The 18,989-nt window shown below is 33.8% G+C and overlaps 1 protein-coding gene across 1 annotated transcript in view; it reads right to left on the minus strand.

Moving 5' to 3' along the window:
- Positions 1–457: 457 nt before the first annotated feature.
- Positions 458–18,989, minus strand: part of Roc2 (Regulator of cullins 2) — a 42,972-nt gene continuing 24,440 nt past the window's right edge. Inside the window, exon 2 of the mRNA XM_073088003.1 lies at positions 458–1,021. Coding sequence (XP_072944104.1) covers positions 840–1,021 — 182 coding nt within the window. The 3' untranslated portion in view covers positions 458–839. The remainder of the gene's footprint in view (positions 1,022–18,989) is intronic.

Genomic DNA, 18,989 nt, shown 5'->3' on the forward strand with positions numbered 1-18,989 from the left:
AATAACTATTTCTACCTATAACAACAGTGTTGGGCGCTGCTGTGTTCCGGTTTGAAGGGTGTGGTAAGCGAGACAGACTTTTCCGAGGCGTTCCAGCTTAGTCCTCAGGGGTAGCGGCGCATCTGTGGCCGACCTCAGGTAGGAATATCTATTCCTATCTGGGGTTGATTACAGATGTCAATGGGCGGCATTAGCCACTTACCATCAGGTGGACTGCATGCTCGTCTGTTACCCCAATATTATAAAAAAAATATTATAAGAAAAATGTTGTATAGGTACTATTATACAACGAGACTGTGTTTTGAGCCTGTGGACGTCATGGAAACACAAAGGCAAGTAAATTATTCACTTTGGCCAGCAATTAAAGCCGTCTTTTTGCGCATTATGTCGCACGAGCGTCCAATAAATTTTCATTGCCTAATTTCAAACATGAACACTGTAATGAAAACAACATAGGTACCTACACAACCAATGATTTTATTACATCATTCCTGAATTGATTACATCATTGAAATACTCGTATAGTAAAACCCTAGCAAACATAATTTTTGAAGTATCGGCGTTCGAAGATTTGTATGTTTTTGGAATCTCTATGTAGCGATTAAAACACACGATTAATCGCCCATCGCAAACGCAAAAAGCAACTTTTTGGGCATCACTGCACTCTGAACGCGAAAAACGATACAACTTCAATGAAGTTGCCTAAACGTTTTCCATACAAAATATGATGCAGATCTGTGCAATCGTTAAAACGCGAATCGCCGATACTTAAAGTAGCTAGTCTGCTAGGACCGTAAAAGCTGAGATTTTTAAGCATTGGTGATTCCTAGACGCCGAGTTTATTTGCCCATGCGCTGGATGGACCACTCTTGCTGGCACAGCGGGCAGCGGTTGTTCTGCTTCACCCAGAGCGACATGCAGCAGAAGTGGAAGCTGTGGTTGCACTCGCCCCACACGACCACGCAATCTTGTTTGCCGTACGAGTCCTTCTTACTTTCACCTTGACACCTGAGGCATGCATCTGTAACAATAAATTATTCATTTAATTTTCCATTCTGTTTTTCAACCTTTCGTCTTCGTTTGGAAATTTCGATTTGTTAGGCCTTTTCTGTATAGGTAGGTATTTATATAAGTTATAAATCATATGATTGTTCCGAGGTAAGATTTAACGAAAAAGATATAACATTCTATCTCTACTAGTCATTGTCCACTAGTTTCCGGCCGAAGGTAGATTTCTGGCCGAAGCCAAAGCCGAAACCAATTGATCGGCTATCGACACAATCTTCGGCCGAAAACGAAATTTTGGCCGGACACTATTGTTCACACACAATTTACATTTTACCAAATAAGAGCATAGAAAAATAACCCTGTACCTATATTTGAAATTGTTTTTGTAAAATCGTTAATTTCTTCAGTATCATTAGACATGCATACAACGTTAAAGATGAGATATTACATTGCTTGCTTCATTAATTAATAGGACAGGTTATCGATACTGATCGGCAATAGCAGTAAATATTCCGAGTTCAATGAATATCTAACAAGTCACGTATAAGTGCACGATTAAAATATTTCCGCACGTAAAACTTCCATTTCCATAGCGAAACTAGACGTGAATACTGGTACATTATGTAATTAAATATGAGCAATCGATGTTAATCTACCTTTAATAAAATCTAAAATATTCCCTAGTGGAAATATCTGTAATGTTCGCTGGTTATATTTGCATTCATCAAACATATCGATTGGAATGGTTTATGTTCGTAATCCTAAGCGTTATTTTATTGCAACTTTAGATTTTCGTCTAGTTTTATGGTAAACATCAGTAAATAGTTTTATAGTAAATATCAGTATATATTAAAGCAAAGGTCAGTCCTTGATACCTTGTGTTAAGTATAAGCGAGCTTACAGCTGCATTGTAAAAGCTCACTACTTAAACTTAACGCGAATTTTCACTACATCGCGCTAGACAATCATAGCCTTCCTAGAGTAGACAACCCATCGACGAGACATAATTTAGTGAGTGAGATACATTATATAACTAAAGTAAAAGAGGTGGAAAGGAAAATCTAAAATTTTAACAAAAAAAGAATGAAAATGTAAACGTAAACAGCTACTCGTACTACGGACAGAAAAAAACTCTGAGATAGACAGTTAAGCAAAAAAGAAATGTATAACGTAAATATCTTCGAATAAATAACATAATTTTACAAAAAATACAACCATGATCATGATGGTGATAAGCGAAGAGGGACAAAGTAAACATTCGTGTTACCTGCTGCCCTTGACTTACTCATAGAAATGCAAGCGATAGGGCTTGTTAAGGATATTCAAATTAAATTTATGTGCACGCAATCGTTACAGTAGGTAATAATTAGACTTCCGATTCGAAAATACATTGGTATGAGCGATCGGCTGTTCAGAAAATAATTGGCAAAGTGCAAGGCGAACTCGCACACCGAGGATTCCGTACCCCTAAAATGTTCATATTTTTTTATTTTTAGTTTTTGAAGTAAACGCGTTGTGAAAATTTGAACTGTTTACCTATAACGGTTCAAGCTTAGATAAGTATAGATATCTCACCGCCTTGTAGTTGAAGGAAGCCATTAAATGACTTGCCGTCTCTGTCTGCCGTTTAATGGCTGTTATGGTGTAATTTACGCGGAACAATGCCGACATGCGCAGTTAAGACACGAAATCGAAGAATAAGCGCGAAGAAATATCGTTTCATTCGTAAACGATCTAAAAACTACATTTTTTTAATATTTTTCAAACACGAAAATAGTTGACAATGACCATTGTCAAAAAGTTACATTTTCTTGTTAGGAGCGAGTCATCTTTACTTATCTATGGGTTTAAGAGATAAAGTGAAAAACATCGAAAAATAGCGGGTTCTTTAGTATTTGTTGTTATAGCGGTCACCGTGATAAATGTTCTGTAAAAATTTCAAGTGTAGTGTCTATTACGGTTCAGGAGAGAGCCCTGTGACAGGCGGACTGACAGCGGAGGCTCCGTTTTCACCCTTTGGATACTGAACCCTAAAAATAAATCGATTGCTAACGGCGCTTTTCAGTCTCGAGCTGTGTAACAAACAATTACTGTGAATATTAATGTGACATTGCCGGATGCCTGTCTGTCTGTCCTCGCGCGGTTGACCTACCAAACTCAGTTCCCATTCTAGCCCGAGGCGATAATTTTTTGCGTCTTCAAATTTGCTAATTTGTCATAAGGAGTTTCTATTGAGTATTATATGAAAGTGATTTTGTAAGTTTTCCCGCGAAGCCTGAATATTCTACTCTAGTCATCAAATTGTACTAATCACAAGTAAAATGATCGATGTTCGATATAATTTTTGTATCCACTGAATTTCATATAAAATCAAGATCCTATATGAAATTGGATTATGACCATGTACCTATTTGAAATTGGTATACGAATCGTAAAAAATCCAGAGAAGGTGCTAGAAGATTTTACCAACCTTTGCTTGTGCGTCATTTGAAACGCATGCTGCATGACACATGCTTAATTATAGAAAGTTTAGCGTTCACAAATCATGTTCAAAATAGAAATTACTCCCGATTTATAACGGAAACGTGTTACACTGCACCCGATAAATGTTCACAAACACGGTGAACGCAGTCCTTGAAATTTAACGTTACGCGTGAGATCACTGTAGTTCCAACGAGGAAATACGCAAATATATTTTGAAAATATTTATCCCTTATGATGGATTCATAAGACGTCAATGAGTAAGAAAACAAACAGTTTGTACTAGATGGTAGGTAATGCGTCAATTCTATTAGATAATTCATGTAGGCTTTAGTTCCGTACATGACAGATAGGTACAACGAGTAAACGTTATAAAAACAAAGACCGCGAGTGCCTAAAAATATTTAAGTGAAAAAGGAAGTAATGTAGCCTATGCCACTCCCACAATTTAGACGAATCTAACGACACGTCATGTTTTAAAATCTGTTAATCCTTTTAAACTGACGTTTTAGGCGTGCCAAAAAATGTGACATGTTGCATTCTGTGCTCGAAAACATCACCCTCTGCAATTGAGTAACAACCCAAGCTAATAAAAGCGTGTTAAAAAGGGAACCGATGGCGTCGTGTTCACTTTTAGGAAGGCAATTTTATCTGTGGAACATAAAGACTTGGGAAAAATGGAACTTAAAATCACCACAAAATTTATATACGTAGCTTATTTATTAAAATGTAACGTAATTTATCTTAATTATGTGTAGTAACTGACAGGAAGTATTAACGTTGCATAATAAACATAATAACTGCGTAGTTTCTCACTTGTCTAAACTCTGTATGTCTGTATGTAATGTGGGATTGTCAATATTTATTAAAACGAAGGCGCATTAGATTGTTGCATCCATATGCAAATATTCACAATGCATATGCAAAATCAATTCAACAATACACTTATGTAACGCTAATTTGCACAAACTTTGTATGCCGTAGATAAAACCGGTATAGCTAACAAACACCATCACGCCATAGATTTATAATTCTGTCAACAAGTATATTAAATGGTAATAAAGTTAGCACTTAATAAAGAATACGTAACGCTGGGTGTAAATAATAAATTTACACATAATGCAATCCATTGTAAAGGATAAAAAATAAATATGTCATTCTAATCATCATCATCAACCAATTTGTTAGCGCTGCGTTGCCGGGTAAAGTTCTTTTATCAAAATGTGTACATTTTAGGTCATAATTAACTACATTTGGTAACTACTTATTGGGTGAATTCATACATTTGTATCAAGAATGTTGGTTTTTAGCAATATTTTTCATAATAATAAATTTAAGTGGCAAATAGTTACTTATTAATAGTCCTACCTATGCCATCAAAATTTCAGGGGCCTTTTATTAATCTACAGAGAGAGCGCTAGTAAGTGAGGCTGAGGAGAAAGACTAACCTAAACTTATCATATTTTTGCAAAACAATAATGATTTTAAACAAACCAAACAAGAAAACAATCGAATAACTTTCCAGATTTCCCAGACAGCCATTAAAATTTTCTGGAAACTGAAAACATAAACAGGTAGAGCGTCTTAAAAAGCAAACTCTACATACAAAAACGCAAACGTGTTAAAAATAACCAATTACCTTTAGGAATATTGCTGGAATATACGTAAAGTTATGCTATAGCTGCACGATCGTATTATAAAGAAAACAACTTTAAACATCGAATATAAGAAAACCAATAACATTCAGACATACTGAGAGATGTTTCATTTAATTATTCGCGAAAAATTAATTGTGAAATGATGTTGTTTTATTAATTGAAAGACTATTGCTTCATCCTGAGATATTTTAATTATATTTCTCAAATTCAAAACAAAATACATTAATACTTAGTTTTTTTTTTCTATTAAAAGTAAGTTATTTTTTGAATCAGTACTAAATTATTTAAGTTCTTTTAAATTTCCTTGACTTTTATTTAAGTTTCCTTGCATTTATGAATCTAACTATTATTTATGAAAATTATCAATATACTATATACAATATATGTATTATATACATTATGCAGAAGCTGAGAACAGTATCATTTCAGCAAATATTTAATGACGTGGTATACCTAAGTCAGTAAATATGCTTATTACGTCAATTCAATTATAACTGACTTTAATACTAATATTATACATTAGATATAGTGATTATTGGAAAATACTATATATTTTTTCTATTTACTAAATGCTGAATAAGGTAATAAATAACTAGCTAATTGAAATAGGGTAAGGGGAAAAGTTAAAACTCTCAAGACATATTACTTATCATGATTATTTTGAGTGGCTAAACTATTACCGTTGAAAATTTTGGAGTGTGCTTACGATGAGATGCATGCGTTACGAACAAAAAAAAATTAATTGTGCAAATGTGCATATTTGTTATAATATATGATTGTCTCCTATATGATAATGGAATTAGATGAAAAAAAAAACTATGGATTAGCAGAGCGGCCTAAGTTTTCTTCAAAAACATTTCATTATTGCATTTATTTCAAATTATCAATTGTGTTGTACATATTAATCTGTAAACTTCAAATATATCTGAAACACAATTTTTTTCGACCGAGATTAGTGCTTTCTCTTTGGCATTCGTCAGAGGAGTGCCAAAATCTATATTACTTACAACCAAAAAGTTTTTTTTTGGTATAACAACACGGAACAGGTAACGTAAATGTTTAAGTGGAAAATAATGCATGCAATAACACCTATTAGATATTGCGATGTAATTCATGATAATAGGAATCTGAGTAATTATTGTATTAGCACATCTAATGCTGCGCAATACGTTTGTTTGTATGTTTTAAAAGGATTATAGAATAATTAAACCACCTATCGCGAGATAAACAATTAAGTGGAAGGTTTATGTGTATTTCATGAGAAATTTACAATAATAAAGAAATAATTACTTTATTGTGTCTTACATAACAAGAATTTGATTTACATCAATTGGCATGATAATTAAATCAAAATTATTAAAATACAATTAAAACTATTCTAAGGCTTATTTTGACGTTTTGAAAACATGAATATATTGTATTGCTTCCTTTAAGAGTAGACTAGCTGTTTTTATAATCGGTGTTAGATTTTTATCTGCTTTTTGGAAGTAAGATCGCAACTACTTTTGGATGCTCGATGCAACAACTATTGTAGGCGCTAAAAAGCGCTTTCAAAAATTCCCAAAACGTGCTGCAGCATTGATACAATCGTCAAAATGCGAATCGCCGATACTAAACGTATCAAGTCTGGCTGAGCCGTAATGGTGAAAAATTCCTGAGGAAACATTATTCTCCAAATCGAACAACAACTCAAATGCATGTTACTTTCGAGTATATACTTCAAATATACTTAAAGTTTAACAAGCCGCACTAGCGCACGTATTAGACAGTAATGAGTTCATGATAATGATCTTTGAAAACTTGGTACGTTAATTAGCCTTATGAATAATCGTGATAGGAAACTGAACATTCCCTTCTACTTATTAAACTACCAATTTCACAATAGCTGTAAAAGATTACATTGGAAGGATGCGAAGCCTTTATATAGACACATGTGCAGCCGCCCTCAACCCAGTTGTATCCACTGCTGGTCACGGAACTCCTTTCAGTGTGAGAGCCTCTTCGCTGGTCAAATGGGGATTGGTAGACTTCACATACTTTTCAACTGTTTTATCCTTCATCCTGATGTTATCCTTCATCCTGGATGCAAGTGATACCTAACTTCTAATAACTTCGAAAAATCAGAAGCTCATGTCTGGGTTTCGAACCTCGGATTCCTGATAGAAAAGCCGAATTTATAAAAGGACTTATAGTGGTTATTAAAGTATCTAACCATTGTGAATCAGCCTCATACAAATGCAATTTTTTCTTTAATAATAATAATAATAATAAATCTTTATTTGCTTAAATAAGGTACAGCAAATTAGGTATAATAAAGAATATGACTTCCACTTATTTAAACTTTAAGGCATGCAAAATTACAATTTTATAGTCGCTAATTTTAAGCTATTATACAATATATACAAATTATTACAATCATGAATGTCAAAATTTACAAATTACATATTACAGCAATCATAATGTCAATTTACCCTTTCTTAGTCTACATAAACCTATTTTCCTAGAAATTCATCCACTGAGTAAAAAGGTTTCGTAATAAGCCAATTCTTAGCTAAGCGCGAGCGCGTGTTTTAATCCACATGAGGTGATTGATCTCGTTGCGTATATATTTAGAACTTTTGTAGATCACACACTCGCCTAAGTCACGTTGATGAGTAATTATCACTCTTCAAGGAGAGTAAGCGTTGCTCTGATCTGATGAGTTTGTAACTTATAGCATTAGTTAAGTAATATAACATATAGATATTGTTTTATACCTAATAGTTTATTGTTAACTAGCTGATCCGGCAAACTTTGTACCGCCTCAAAATCTATTTATTAAATTTATTTCATATAAAATATAGCCTTTGTTACTCGTGGATAATGTAGCTTTCGAATGGTGAAAGAATTTTTAAAATCGGTCCAGTAGTTTTTGAGCCTATTCATTACAACGAAACGAACAAACAAAGTTTTCTTCTTTATAATATTAGTATAGATAAGACGTAATTTTCAACTATTTATATAAAAAAATCCTTTGTTTATCTAAATCAAGAAGCAGGAGTTATATAATGCGTCGGGATGCAGCAGCCAGAATACAGAAAGACCGAATTACTTATATATACGTATTTAATCAAAACAGAATATTACATGTTTTGGATTAAATCTAACCTAAATTAAAACTAACTATCCCAAGTGGTGACTTGCTGGGGCAATGTTAGCGCCCAGAGTGATATCCACGTTCGGGACTATGAGGTGGCAACGTAGATGGCGGTGAGGAACCGGATTTCTTCTTGATAAATTTAGTTAAGGTGAATGCCTATTGTTGGTTAAGACAATATATAACACAGGGAGTGCGTCCCCAAATTCCGTAATAAGAAATACACATAACAAGTCACATTAACCTTATAAAACCTTATCAAGTTTCGAGAGTGAAAAGAAAACGTCCCAAAATGCATGTAAGTATTTTCGTAAACGTTGTTATTTTACGCATTACTTTCGTTATTTTATGGTTAAAAATAACGGCGACCTTGTTACCGGTCAGGTTCGCAAGTGGCAGACATGCGCCGGTGCAGGCGCCTCATCGATAATGCAATCTGTACCCTTACCATGAGTTTTTACGTGTCGACGAATATGACTGTTTTGGTATTTGTTTACGTATTAGCCCATACTATTTCCAATCAGCGCCCCTAGCGGATTGTGTCGGAACTTGGAAATAGTATGGGCCAATACGTAAACAAATACCAAAACAGTCATATTTGTCGACACCTAAAAACTCATGGTAGGGGTACTGCTCCGTGAGGACGTGGAATTCTACTTAACGGGAAACATTCCATGAAGATTTAACTGCCACAATGATCGGTCAAATTCGAGAAAGGTCAGTAAAAGTTAATGCAAATGCTTTTATGGAAAGTATACACTGCATTGATAACATTAAGATCATAAAGTTTGTGGACACTCAAAATTGGTTAAGAAAATAAAATGGATCTTCTTAATAGGAGTAAAAGTAAACTTCGTCTGAAGCTGAAGAATACATATCGTAAGATTCAATGTCTTGGGATCAGTGCTGCTGATGGTCGAAATGGAGAATCAACATCCGAAGACCTCTGTTAAACAACTATGGAATAGATTAGCATGATACACCAAATACTTAAGACAACTATTTCCTATTTCCACTGGATCTATGAATTTTCAACGCAAATGACGCTGAGAATCTAAGAGTATTTAAAACAGAATTCAAACTTTATTATTTTTAATAATTATTTCAGAGATGCACTCGTGTAGTACTCTCACCTACACATAGCTGTGAGCTTGTACGAGTAAATTAAGCACCCAAGGCGCCTCGATTTACACTTCCACACATTGATAACCGTGTTTGTGTGTGTTTGTACGTATTGCAGAATGTTGAGAGTGTACATTTCATGTCAGTGTGTAGATCCTCCGTCTGGCCAATGGTACTTTACTGAAAATACCCACAAGGCCATTTACACGAAAATGATTCAATTATGTACTTAAGTGATAAATAAAATTTGTTCAACTAACAAAAACAAGGTGTAACCATAATGGGCGCGAACTACGTAGGTACATTTGGTATTCCATAAGGCATATGGGAAATTTCCATGGACGCGTGCATGGACGTGTTGCATGGATATACGGCCAACGTAAAATTAACTATGTTTACGACATTTTCGCGTGTAATCACATTTCTACTGGGAGACAAAGGCGTTTTGGACTAGACTACACTGAATTATGAATCGGCGAGATTCAGGTGCATGGTATGCTCAACTTCTTTTCGCGCAAACTTAAAAGGGCCTCATAGGCAATTTCTACTTTAATACCTGTATAAATTTCATTATTATAGTATTTCTATTTAGTTGATTTTCCCTTCAGTTAATTACTTTTATTTTTTTGTTTTTATAATGATTTCTAATTGTGGTGATCACTTGAACACTTTAAACTATTTATGAATTTAATAAAAGGAAAATGTTAAGGATACCCGACAATGATTGAAAGTTTATCTGCATACTTTTCCTTCTATTAGTACTTTTCCAGTAGAAACTTGGTGCAATTCGAATGATTGCTTAACTTGTCCTGATAAAAATCTCTAGAGCACACGTTAATCCACATTGATGGTGCAACGATAAAATGCAATACACCAATTTTAAACTATATTTAGATTGCAAAAATAAATAATTGGATGCTTCTATGAATTTAATTTAGGATCGTAATGAAATAAATATTTATTTGCCAGTTATTATTGAACACCTAGGGATAAACATAAACGCGCTGCGGCGCGGCGCCGCACCACAAGGTGCCGCTGAGAGGTGCATAGCGACACCGCGCCGCAATAAAATACGACACGTCACAAGTAACGTAGGTATCGTTTCATGTAGGTAAACAATAAAATTATCTGCAAAACTTACAATATTTACTAGCCAACTTTATGGTGTCGAATTGTATCGAATTGTTGGTTTTTGTAAAAAATCCCTATTTTTTTCAAACCCCACAAAAGAAATACAAAAATATAAACAAAAAATACTTTCATTAATAAAAGGCATCTGGCATAGGTACGACAAATAAATCCATACATTAATATGCGTAAGAAATTCTTAACCGGCATTCGACCAATGGCGCCATCACCAGTCGAGCGATCAACGCGGTTCATTAATAATTTCAACTGAACTGACAACTTTTACTTTATTATTCGTAAATAAAGGATCTGCATGCCGACTGCGGGTTATTTCCATCACAATTAGTGCGCAAGTAAAAGATTAATAGAAGCCTTCGATTGCTTACAAGTGGTGTCACATTTCGCTATACCAATGAGTATCTTTAACGAAATCACGAATAAAAACCTTCCCTTTGGAAAGATAATTATTTATGGTCATAATTTTGCTTTAACTATTTTGACGAGGAATATGCAACGCAGTCAAATCAATACTTTGTTGGACACGCGTCTATTCTCAGAATTTGCATGGTTAACGCCTTCACGCTGACCAAATGCACGTAAAATTCACACATCTATGATAATATTGCATTACCACATCTGAAAGCCTGTACGTGTACACACACAGGCCTACGAAAAAATAATAGCCACCTACACGAATTTTGCATCTAGCTCGGCAGACCGAAATTCATTCTACTGTAATAATATGGCTTTGAAAAAGCTATAGATACCATTTGCATTTACTTCATTAAATTTTGTTTCACCAACGTTTTTTTAAATAAACGTAAGCTGTTATAATAATATAAGATGTAAAAGTACACAGGTAATATACAAATAACAAAGAAATTAATTTTAAAGAAACACTACTACTCTTCTCCAAATCAATCCAATAACAAAGCATCGCTATAAATAATGAAGTATTACTTTAATAGAACCTACTTTGTAAAAGAAAACGGCAAACTAAATTTCATAACTAAACCGAAAATGCCAGACAAACTCACAAAAGCTTACTTCGCGATATCTATTTTATTACAACTACATAACAAAGCTTTACTAAAATAATTGACACAATACACTATGGATGGCGATCTGAGATCGTTTAATTGAAGAATCTCCAGTGAATGGATCTTTCATCCTAGAATGTTGAAGTTGGTTAAATGTGTTAAATTTATTTGCTGACGAATACGTATTTTAGTGCTTGTTAGGTCCTGATGACCTTTTTTAACTATCTACGCCCTGTGACAGCTGAAAAGATCGAACATCGATTTTTGGAAAATCGATTCTTTGGGCCTCGATTATTTTGTGAATCGATTTATTCCATTTCGATTCGAATCGATATTTTTCGGAAAGAATCGCCATCCCTAATATCTATTTTATTACAACGACATAACAAAGCTTTACGAAAAGAATCAACACAATAGCATTGCATAAGTAACTGTTGCCACATAAAATTCACAGTGGAGCTTGCAAGTAGGAAGTAATTTTTGCAAACATCTCTCCTTTTGATCGCTTGAGAGCTGAACAATGTGTAATTGCAGCCTTGTTGACTCGGGCACCTTTTTATTCTAGGCACCTTAAGGTTTTTTATTCTAGGTACTTACATAAGTAAATCTGCGTCTTCCAGTTCGGCTTGGGGGATAGTGTTAAAGTATTTAAGCCGAGTGGCTATTGCCGTCCATGGATATCTCTAATCAAAGATTAGATTCCTATCTGAGGTTAGTGACATATGCGTTACAGATATTACTCCTAAGAATAAGTTAGAACGCTTGGGACAAGAATGTCTCCCTCACAACGCCGTTGGAGGGAGACATACCTTATAAAGAGGAATAATATTAACTACTTTTATTACGCAGGAAAGGTGTGGCGACGTTGCCTCCGGAGTCAAACCACAAAGGGTTCCACCACCTCAAAACCGACAAACTATTACGACCCTGATGTAATATAAGTTTTAAAATAACCCGATAGGCAAGTACAGTCAGAAATAGCATCGCGTTTGCCGTTCTAGCTCTTACATCCTTATTTAGCGAGCAGACGAGCGTCGACTGGCGCCCTAAGAAACATGCCCTGAAGACGAAGTTTTTTTGTCATTCCAGTGCAACCAGATTATAAATAGACGCATAGGCTTCTTGATATATTTTTGTACATATAAAAAGTGGCTACATCGCTCATGGCTGTGATATGCATTGTAGCATCCATAATTTTAATTCTGTCAGTTCACAAACTTCCTTAGTAGGTATTTAAAAAATCAAGTATTGATAAAAACAAACAAATTACGTTTTACGGTATAAAGAAACCTAATATTGTATACTTCAATTATTTCTCGTAGGTAACTCTAAAAATAAATATTTGTAGCACGTGATGTCATGTTTAATTTTCACATTGTAAAGCTAATTTACAGAGCTTACTTTGTAAAAGGTAGTTATTTACATTCGACTTAATTTCAATAAGACTGTAACATGCACGTAATGAACTAAACTAGTTTACATCAGGTTTAAAGTTACAACTTAACGATCCCGAGAATAAAGCTATTATTTATTTTAATGATAGGTTTCAAAATGTCTCTATGATAAACGTTCGACATCGAACAAATTGATATAATGTATTAGTAAACATTTTTTATTATCACGAATGCGACTACACACCAATTCCGATCATGATCTTTTGTTTACAAACAATGTAGATGCGATAACATTCAATGTGAAGATGCTAAGAAGCATAACAATGAAACGGTTGAGCAAACTGGTAAAATGTGATTAAACTTTAAACATTTCGCTGGGTTATCTTATCGTTGAACCCGCGATTAAATCGTTGTACGTTCAATTAAAACAATCGTTTTAACGTAATCAACGCGTTTGGGTAGGTACGTGTTGAGGAACTTGGTGTTCGACCTTCTTCATTACGCAACAGTGCACCTGACACAAGGGCGGCCGTTGCCACACGTCCAATATCGCAAACTAGTGCCACCAGTCCAGCTGCCAGCATAACTGTCTCATCTACATTTCAATAAGCATGAATTAGACCCTTACGCTTGTTTACGCACTTTTGACGTCACTGCAAAGAATGGCACATAAAGATTCTTGGAAAACGGCAATTTTATAATTCGCCGTGGATTATTCTTTGGCGTCACAGTAGCGTTAAACTTGTTGTTCTTGTAAAGACAAACAAGGGATTATTAGCACTATATTACACCTGTATATTTGCTGTATTTTAAAATCAAGAGAGATGAAATAGTGGAAATAAATCCATTAATATAAGTAGTATTTAATTGCATCTCATGTTTTAATTAATGTACTGATTGATAAATTCTGCCTTTTTCTGTTATGTTATTACTATAAGGTCTTGTTAAGTTGTTACTATGTCTTGTTAAGACATTCATAAGATGAACATAAACATAACTTCCCGGAAAAACACACATCAATAGTACATGCTGATTAATAAATTGATTATTTCACATGAATGTTTTCGTCAAGTCTCAGTATATAATTAGTCAATATGAAGCCATTTGAATTCACCGAAATTTACTGAGGCAATGCATGCATTAATATAACCTTCAGTATAAACGATTGATTTCATGAAGTGGTTGGTGATGAAATTGAGACAAATCAATTAAGGCGCGATTATCTTAGCAATTAAAAGAAAATATAATTAACTTAAAACATGCATGCTTTGGGATGCAAATATCATGGTTTTAATAATAGAAACATTAAAAATGTAAAACATTTCTATCAATAATCAAAGCTTCGAAATATTGAAAAGAAGTTGCGTCATTATTGCTCTCAGCGAAATATAGCCTAATCAGTACTAACGAAACAGTTTATCAAAACATGAAATAGATCTTCCATAGTTCGATCACAATCACTAGCGACTCAGGTAATAGATTGGCACAATATTCGGTATCGTATTAATTTTCCCCTTTTGCGAAATGTTAGAAAACCAACTCGTGTTCAACACCTAGTTAGTTAGGTTGCCATGTTGCTCATAAATTATTATTTAACGGAAAGTTTTAATCGCCATCTTATCTGAATTAAATGATAAGATAACAGTCTCTTTCAGACGGACGTGTGACACACCGGCATGTGCATATTGTTATAATAATCTGTTATCTGAGCATCTCGGAAAGTAACCAAAACTGTGACGTCCTGCTTCATTATACAGACGAGTGCATGTAGAGTGTGCTATAAAAGATTTTAACTCTACGCACTTTCCATAATCATAGATTTCACGTAGGTAACGCAAGTATACTTTACCTTTTCATCACTTTCTTTCGTAACTTGCTCGTAAAAACAAAGGCAAAGTAAGGAAAATGTATCCATAAAAAATTGTGAAAATGAAATAAACAATTTTTGAGGTTCGTTGTTTCATTTTCGAAGAAAGTGGGGGATTGGCAGGAGCTGGCCACAATTTAATTATTTTTCAAAAAAGTTAATTAACACTATCACAGTGTTCCACTAGTAGAGTGCTACTTGACATTAAGTCTGTCTATTGACGTAAACATGGAAACAATAAGTAAAGATTAAATAGAGCTGTCACCTTATTTTTATGTTACTTAAATCTACAATATTTTTGTGTACATGTGTGTGTTTTTGTATAAGTAAATTGAAAAATAATTGGACGAGACTTCCCTTCGCACTTGGTATCACCAAAGGACAGAGGACTACACAGAGAGTAACACAGATTACTTTTTACCTAAAAGTAATTATCCAAAATAGACTTACTCTTAACTCTACATTACTACTCTACTACTCTACAAAATTAAATGAATATTAGAAACCGTACTATAAATAAATCACTTCTATGTCATACACAGCTACGTTCGACAAAAACCTAGCAATATGCGTTGGTAAAGCTTTTAAGGTTACAGATGCGGTTTGAAGAGACGCCGGCGAGTTGCAGCGACTTGCGCACGCGCATACATTCCTTCAAAGAACGTTCGAGAACCGGTGCCCGCCTGGTGCTAGTAATATTCCACTGACATTTTTGAATCGGTGACGTATGTGTGCGTGAAAGACGAATGTATGGTAAAAGTGCGCGTACACGAGTCAGCGCATAGCCTAAAATACATACGCCGACTGAATCACCGGTCAAACTATGGCGTAATCAAGGGAATAAATGCATAAATTTAGAAGGATTTTATTTTAAAAAAAATAACTCGTATTCGATAGCAAGCACTTGCATTTTAAAATAATAATACAATTTCCTCATTTCAAGTTCTACTGTGTATGCATGTAATTAAATTTCAAGTTGCAGATAATAGTTTGTTTGCTAAAAAATAATGTTATAAATCTGTAAACATATTTTAGAGCCGAACATCGAATTATCATTATTCTGGTTAATGTGCGTCATTACCGGTACGGTTATTTACTTTTCTATGATCATTACATTAAGAAATGTACGTATCCATCGTCGCTCTAATATCTTATCCCAATAGCTTGATTGAGTAAATATTAATTGTATATTTACTCGTAAGTAAATCGCACAAGATACTCTTTGCAATGTTACTTGTATAAACATAGGTTGTTTTGAACATATTTATGTCTTATTTCTCCGAAGAATCCGAGTTCATGTTAAAATTACATTTATGGTAATATGAATTAGGAATGATACCTTAATTCATTGCTAAGTGTTGCCATTAAATAATTCGTACCTTTAAAATAAAGATTAATAAAATTCAATTTTTTTAAAACTAAATGAATATATTTCTAACATATCTTTAAGTAGGTAATTAAATATGTAGATATAATCACGATTTTCTTTTATTAAAGACAGTTTTTTTAAAAACTTTAGTTTAACTATTGTTTTTTGTGCAATAGGCGAATCAAGTTAATAAATGGTTGTTAAATATTCAGAATCATTGTTTTTAATAATTATTAATATTTATGGCCATTCTTTGAAAGTCATATGGAAGTAAGAATACCGTTTTCATAATTGCACATACATATCTTCTATATATATAAAAGCGAAAAGATACTCACGTTCAAAACGTATTAATCAAGGTTTTGACTAAACTGCTGAAGCTACAATCATGAAATTTGGAATATAGCTTCATTTTATAATGTAGATGCGCACTAAGAACGGATTTTTTGATATTCCACCGTTAAGAGGGTTAAATGGGGGTTGAAAGTTAGTACGAAAGTCGGTCAGTTTTAAAGCAAACTGGATGAAAATTGGTATTTAGCTTTCTGATTTAAAGTAATAAAAATCTAATCTAAGGGTTTTTCCAAAATCAACCCTAAAGGTGGTTAAATAGGGGTTGACAGCTTTTTTTTAATTTTTCCATTTTGGAAGCCAGCGCTATGAAAGTTAGCCATTGCTTTACTGGTTAGATATAATAGAACTTTAGTTCTACCGTTTTTGGAAAATCAACCCTTATGTGGGTAAAATAAGGGTTGTAAGTTTATATGGAATTCCCCCAGTTTTAATGTAAACTGTATGAAAATCGATATTTGGGTTTTCGATTAAAAATAATTAAATACCTATTTCACCATTTTTGGAAAATCAACCCTTAAGTTGGTAAAATAAGGGTTGATAGCTTATTTTAAAATTTGCCAATTTGAAAGCTAGCACTATGAAAGATAGCCATTGCTCTACTGGTAAGATATAATAGAACTTTAGTTCTACCGTTTTTGGAAAATCAACCCTTATGTGGGATAAATAAGGGTTGTAAGTTTGTATGAAAGTCCTCCAGTTTTGATGTAAACTATATGAAAATCAGTATTTGGGTCTTCGATAGAAAATAATTAAACACCTGTTTCATCATTTTTGGAAAATCAACCCTCAAATTGATAAAATAAGGGTTGACAGCTTATTTTAAAATTTGCCAATTTGAAAGCCAGCACTACGAAAGTGATTGCCTTACTGGTTAGATATAGTGGAACTTTAATTCTACCGTCTTTGGAAAATCAACCCTAATGTGGGTTAAATAGGGGTTGAAAGTTTGTTGCGAAGTCCGCAGATTTTGAATCAAAGTCTACGAAAATTGGTATTCAGCTTTCTGATTGAAAATAATAGAACACCTATTTTACCGTTTTTGGAAAATCAACCCTTAAGTTCGATTAATAGGGAATATAAATTTATTTTAAAATCCGTTAATTTGGAAACAAGGATTGTAAAAATAGAATTTAGCTTTCTGGTTCAAAATAATAGAGCTTCTTTAACACCGTTTATGGAAAATCTACCCTTTAGAAGGTAAAATAGGGGTGGAAACTTCGTTTAGAAGTCCGCGGCTTTTTAAGCAGTCTATTAAAATGGTTATTTGGCTTTCTGATTCAAAATACTAGGACACTTATTTGACAGTTTTTGGAAAATCAACCCTTAAGGTTGTTTAATAGGGGATGGAATTTTATTTTAAAATCCGTTTATTTGGAAACAAGGACTGTAAACATAGGATTTAGCTTTCTGGTACGGAATAATAGATCTTCTTTAACAACGTTTATGGAAAATCTACCCTTAGGAGGATAAAATAGGGGTAGAAACTCCGTTTAGGATTTCGCAGATTTTAGAGCAAATTGTATGTAATTTAGTATTCTGCTTTCTGATTGAAAATAATAGAACACCTATTTCACCGTTTTTGAAAAATTAACACTTAAGGACGTTTAATAGGGGATGGAACTTTATTTTAAAAACCGTTAATTTGGAAGCAAGGACTGTAAAAAATGGTAATTGGCTTTCTGGTTGGAAATGATAGAACTTTTTTAACACCATTTATGGAAAATCTACCCTTAAGAGGGTATAATAGGGTTCGTTTAGAAGTCCGCAGATTTTGAAGCAAAGTCTATGAAAATTGGTATTTTGCTTTCTGGTTGTAAATAATATATCACTTATTTTTCCATTTTTTGAAAATCAACCCTTAAGGTCGTTAAATAGAGGTTGGAACTTAATTTTATAATCCGTTTATTTGGAAGGAACCACTATGAAAAATTATCATTAGACTCAATAAAGCATCTGAGTCACTGTTTTGTTTAGATCAACCCTTAAGACGGCTATAAAAGAGTGTATGCATTATGCCTTTCTGTTTACACATCTGTTTCAGCATTTTTAGCAACTTAACAATCAACCCCATTAGGGTACTATTAGTAAAGAAAGTTTCTTTAAAAACCGTTATTGGAGTCACTTCCTTTGGCGTGTCTAAAAAAGAACATAGAAGAAAAAAGCAGAGAAGTTTAGTGTAGGACGAAATTCCATGGGCCGACGTAACATATATTTTTAACATGGGAATGTATTGCGCATGCTGAAGTGCAGAACAGCGGTTTTTTAAGGTTCCGTACCTAAAGGATAAAAACGGAACCCTATTACTAAGACTTCGCTGTCTGTCCGTCTGTCCATGTGTCACAGGGCTCTATCTCTGGAACTGTAATAGATAGACATTTGAAATTCTTACAGAGGATGCATAACGGTGGCCGCTATAACAACAAATAAAAATA

Source organism: Epargyreus clarus, unplaced genomic scaffold, assembly GCF_041222505.1.
Source record: "Epargyreus clarus isolate Ecla_fem2 unplaced genomic scaffold, WU_Ecla_fem_2.2 ptg000003l, whole genome shotgun sequence".
In the NCBI taxonomy this organism is placed as follows: domain Eukaryota; kingdom Metazoa; phylum Arthropoda; class Insecta; order Lepidoptera; family Hesperiidae; genus Epargyreus; species Epargyreus clarus.